This window comes from Saccostrea cucullata, unplaced genomic scaffold (genome assembly GCF_032062105.1).
Source record: "Saccostrea cucullata isolate Sc308-1 unplaced genomic scaffold, CSIRO_AGI_Scuc_v1 ctg12847, whole genome shotgun sequence".
Taxonomy (NCBI): Eukaryota; Metazoa; Mollusca; class Bivalvia; order Ostreida; family Ostreidae; genus Saccostrea; species Saccostrea cuccullata.
Genome location: NW_026921422.1, coordinates 1 through 5,603, shown reverse-complemented (window position 1 = coordinate 5,603; position 5,603 = coordinate 1). Strand labels below are relative to the sequence as shown.

The following is a 5,603-nucleotide window of genomic DNA, read 5'->3' as shown; positions in this document are numbered from 1 at the left end:
TGTTGATATAAAAATTAAAAAAATATATCTTTGAATAACAAAGTGTTCAGCAGTTTGAATTCAATAAGACAGAAGTATAAATTTGAGCATTGTAAAATTGTCATTTTTTAAACGCTACAACTTATCATTGATCAAATAACTATGAATAATATTTGATTGTATTTTTCTTTTACAGTATATTAACAGTGTCTTTTTCAACATATACAATGTGCTCACCAACTCCTGTCAAGTTTATGAAGAGTATTTCTCTTATAATGGATGTTGGCACCCAAGCACTTACTTGTAGATTAAAACGAGAAGTTCAATTATCAGGCTCTAGTAGTTTTGATAACTTTCTCAATGTTAACAAACACAGATTGTTTCATCTTTATGAAAAGAAGAACTGTTGTCAATGCACTGGTCAATCGCCAAGAACTAAAGCTTTGACAAGTCGTCAATGGAGTATGCTTTTTGTTGAAAAATCAAAATCTTGCAAAACGAGAAAACCGTGTTTGTGTCAAATTGAACCACAAGAGAATATATCTGAAAATGACTTGGATCTGTCCTTGCTATGTAGTATTCTTTTGAATGTATGTTCTTTGGATGCTGCAGAGGCACAGGATATAAAGAATTTGAAAGAAAAAAGAAATTATTGTTTCCATTCTCCAAATACTAACATGGATGATACAACATTCGAAGAGGTATCATCATCGATAAAAAATTCAATTGAATCTATTGCAAATCGATGCGGAGATGAAGTACATTCGAAAGTGAAGGGAGAAATAGAAAAACTGATGAAAAGCCAAATGAATGACAATATGGGCCGACATGTTTTATCATCTCTCCATAATCTTGAGGAAAACTTTGAGGACATTTCACAAGATATGAAAGACATCAAATCACATTTGGGAATTCGAGAAAAACTCAATGTATCTCACGAGGTATTGTTTTATAGTTTTGGCCAAACAGATATATACACAGAAAACGTCAGTAAAGCTTTAGGCCTTTCATTCTATCTTCAGAAGCTTAACAAAATAAACAATTGTAGTAACATAGTAACATTACACAAATAAAATGCCAAAGAATTCTCAAAACATAGTGAATTTAGCGCCGGTATTTCTTCGAACTTCATATTTAAAATTAATTGTACCCATAAATACAGTGGTTGGCCAATTTCGGATTTGAGAAGTTTCGAATAATAATAAATTTAGGAGCCGATCAGTATTTAAAATCAAAAGTAAACACATAAATTGAGATTTATGGTATGACTTTAAGACTCTTATCAGAACTCATTTCCGCTTCCCATTTTATATCACCGAATAAAATTTAATGATTCTTTCACACATTTTTCATTACATAATGCAATTGTACACATTTTTTTAAATCTTTTAATCTGAAACTAAATTCGGGTCTCCTAGAGAAAAGCATGAATGGCCATTGCAAGCATATGAGAAGCGGGGATATCATTAAATGAGCTCAGTGCTCACAGAATCTCTTGTTTCTCCTTAGTTTTTGGATATACCACTAATATACCGGTTAGCAATTATTTTAACTTTTCCTTAGTATGCCAATCAATAATAATTTAGACAGATATTTTTTATTCAATGTCGAATTGCATGGGAACTGCTAGGGTATTATTAACTCGTCGGCTTATTCTTAACTTGTAAAATGAGTATCGATGTTACTTTAAAAGTGTTTGAAAGGCTGAATTTTAAAAAATACTGTATTTAATTCCATGATCATGAGCCATTGAACTACCTTGACAAACAGCATTTGTAATAATTCTTCATATATTTATAGCACCGCCAAAAACGGAATTGGTCAAACAACTGTAGGTAAAAATGTAAAATTAGATTGAAAAGTAATATTCTGTGAGCTTACAAAGAAATGAAAATACTTATTTCTTTATTTTAGAATATATACGAAGAACCTCCTCGAAGAAATGCAACAAAAACAAGTTTGTCCTTATATGGTAATTTATGAATTTAAAAAGTCCTATTCTTCATTTAGTAGAGAACAAAAGCATATCTTATATCGTTTATTATCTAACATTTTCATATATATAAATTTTAGGACCTGAGTCATATGGTAGAAGAAATATGATACTGCATAGAAATGAAAACCGTTATCAGATGGATCAAGAAATTCAACTATTTTCATTAGGTACACCGTTTGTTACTCTAATAAGCCTTAGATGCAAATCACTAGTGCTCACATTGAGCAGGCCTATGGTATGGTTGAGTTACTATTGTTTAGTATATTCATTTCGAAACATTCTTTCAATTAAAAAAAATCAAATCTATCTAATCATGCTTAGACGCAATTGATGAATATTAATCAATATTAATGTGGGTTTTTTCTCTTTTAGTATAAAATTAAAATATTCATGTTGACATTTTTCAATAGTTATACAATTAGAAGAATCATCTTCAAACATGGCCGATCGACCATATCTTATAATGCTTTTAATAGTCAAATGTTGACTGACGTTTTTCATACTAATTGTTAGTCCATTATTTATACACTGAATTGAGGACGGATTTTTCCGTTATTTCCCGATCATGACAAGGAGCACAAGGCGGGGTGTTACCGATCAGCAGGGGATGCTCACTCCTCCATGGCACCTGATCCCATCTCTGATATTTTATAGGTCCGTGTTTGTTTTGTCCTCTTCTGTATTTCTTTGTGGACTTTGATATTAAATGCATGTTCGTTATCTCCATACCCTTTATATTAGAGAGCAATTATAAGATATCACATTTATAAGATATGATTTTGTAGGGGAAATGATAGGTGTCAGGCAGAAAATGTTTAATTTCACTTAAATCCCATTACGGGGCTCGGAAACTTCATACCAACACTGATGCTGCCTGGAAAAAGATTCTTTACCGCTTTATGACCCCGAGTTTTAAGCATACGCCAACTACCGGCAAGTGAAAGAATGTTAAACAACAAAATATCTATGGAAAGTTTTGCTTTTTTTCATAAGCTAAAACAACCACAACTCTATATATCGTATATAATTATGTATTATAAATACATTAGTTAGTTTTTTTTTTTTTTTTGATAACTTTACAAAGTTGCCTTGTATGTCGTCAAATTTTTTAACGTAGATTGAATTCTAATCCAGGTTTGATTCGCTGCATTTCTGTCCTTTTGGTAACACATGATAATTGCCAAGGATTTAATGTTTCTTTATTTTCTTTTCTAAAGTAAGGTTACGTATTCTTTCTTTGAAAATTATATCTCGTATGTTGAATGAAATATTTTTCGTAAGATCGGTGGTAAAAGTATATTCTTTAATTATGTATAAAACTGAGGGGTTTCTCAAAATCTTCTTTATCAAGAAGGATAAAATAACCGAAACTTTACTGAAGATTTCACTCGCTAGTTATGTCTTTTATTGCCATTTGTAGTATACTGAACAGGAAAAGCAAATGTATTTAAAATTTTTCTTGTTTTTTTTTAATCTTGCAGAGACGACACCCCCTGAAATTAGCAGGTATGAAAAAATAGTAGCAGACATCCATGAAGCACGTTACACAGATTGTAATTTTCAATACTACATGGACAAAATTTTTGAAACAAGTAATTTTCTTCGTCAAACAAATAGGGAAGGATTTTTTGACATTGATTTGGCTGTTGAAAATGAAAATTTGAAAATAATTCATGTTTTATCCATATACTGGCGTTATTCCAAGCGCCTCCCTCCTGAGATATGCATATTTTTATGCGCATGTAAAAAGGGGTTTATTCATATAATGGAGTATATTTTGAAAAAGAATGGAGATATCCTGCATAAAACTGATCTTAGGGGATGGAACGCAGCACATTATGCTGCTCAAGGGGGACATATAAAACTGTTAGAGCTCCTTCTAGATAAAGGAGTTCGGTTTGATCAGACCACAAATGAAAAAGAGAGCATTCTCCACATTGCTTCTCTTAATGCAAAATTTGAAATGTGTCAATTTATTATAACTAAATTTCCACAAATGCGGCAGGAATGTGATAAAAATGGTCAGAACGCGATCCATTTGGCTGCACTGGGAGGAAATATTAAGATTTTACAATTTCTGGTCGATAAAGGAGTGGAAATTTATCAGTCTAACAATAAAAACTCTACTGTTCTTCATGCAGCATGTCGTAATGCCCATTATGATATGTCCAAATACATTCTGTGTAAGTATCCAGAAATGCTGAATTTATATAATACAGACGGATGGAATGCTGCACATTTTGCTGCAAGAGGGGGGGAAGTTAAGATTTTACAAATGCTGATAAATGAAGGTGAAGAAATCAAATTAACATATGCTGAAAGAAATATTCTGCATATTGCATGTCAATATGCCCATTTCGATATGTGTAATTATATTCTATCTAAGTTCCCGAAAATGTTAGAATGCAAATGTGAGGATGGATGGATAGCAATTCATTTTGCTGCTAAAGGAGGGAATCGTAAAATTTTACAGATGTTATTAGAAAAGGGAGCTTTGGAAAAAGAAATTACCTCTGCTAAAAAGAGTATACTACATATCGCATGTGTCAGTTCCCACTACGATATATGTGAATACATTGTAACAAACTATCCTGATATACTGCATTGGGATGATGCTTCGGGAAGGAATGCTGTGCATTTTGCTGCGCAGGGAGGAAACATCAATATTCTAAATCTCCTTTTAAAAAATAATGCTAATGCAAAGACCATTACTAATACGAAGAAAAACATACTTCATATCGCATGTGAGAATGAGAAATATGATATGTGCAAAAAGATTTTATATCATTTTCCTGACATGCTGGGAAAGGTTGATGAGGTAGGCAGGAATGCTGCACATTGTGCTGCATGTGGAAATAATGTAAATCTTCTACAGCTACTGATAGAAAAAGGAGTAAAAGCAGATCAAACTATTGACGGTGAAATAAATATACTCCAGTTAGCATGCAGCTATGGGAAATATGAAATGTGTCAATATATTTTATCAAAATATCCAGAAATGTTGAAATCGTGTGATGCAAAAGGCTGGAATCCTGCACATTATGCGGCACTAGGAGGACATGTTCACATTTTAATGCTTCTTGTTGAAAAAGGAATTAATGCAAACCACAAACTCAAAGGTGGAATGACTATCCTCCATATAGCATGTGCAAATGCCCGATATGAAATGTGTCAATATATTTTGTCAGAGATTCCGAACATGATCAGTGAAGTAGATATAAGAGGAAGGAATGCAGCACATTATGCTATACTACAAGACAATCTGGGTATTTTAAAACTGCTTATAGAAAAAGAGTTACCAAACACGAATTATCAAGATAACATACTTAATAGTGTTTGTGCTTATGCAAGATTTGATATGTGTGAGTACATATTATCAAAGTATCCCAATACCATAAATCTGGTGAACAAAAAAGGATGGAATGCTGCTCATTCGGCAGCTCGTGGTGGAAATGTCAAAATTTTACAGTTGCTTTTAGAAAAAGGAATCAAAGCAAATGAAACCACGTGTGATGAGGAAAACATACTCGACATAGCTTGTGCAAACGCCCAATATGATATTTGCAAATACATTCTATCTGCATCGAAAACCACTTTTTATTTTGATGACGAAGATTTAAAGCATTCC

The 5,603-nt window shown here is 32.5% G+C and overlaps 1 protein-coding gene across 1 annotated transcript; it reads left to right on the top strand.

The window, feature by feature from the left end:
- Positions 1-656: 656 nt before the first annotated feature.
- On the top strand, positions 657-5,514 carry LOC134259908 (putative ankyrin repeat protein RF_0381; the record flags this gene model as incomplete). Its single annotated transcript, XM_062742505.1, has 3 exons — positions 657-920; positions 1,894-1,951; positions 3,457-5,514. Coding segments are annotated over exons 1-3 (2,380 nt in total), but the record flags the coding sequence as incomplete, so codon positions are not given.
- Positions 5,515-5,603: the final 89 nt, after the last annotated feature.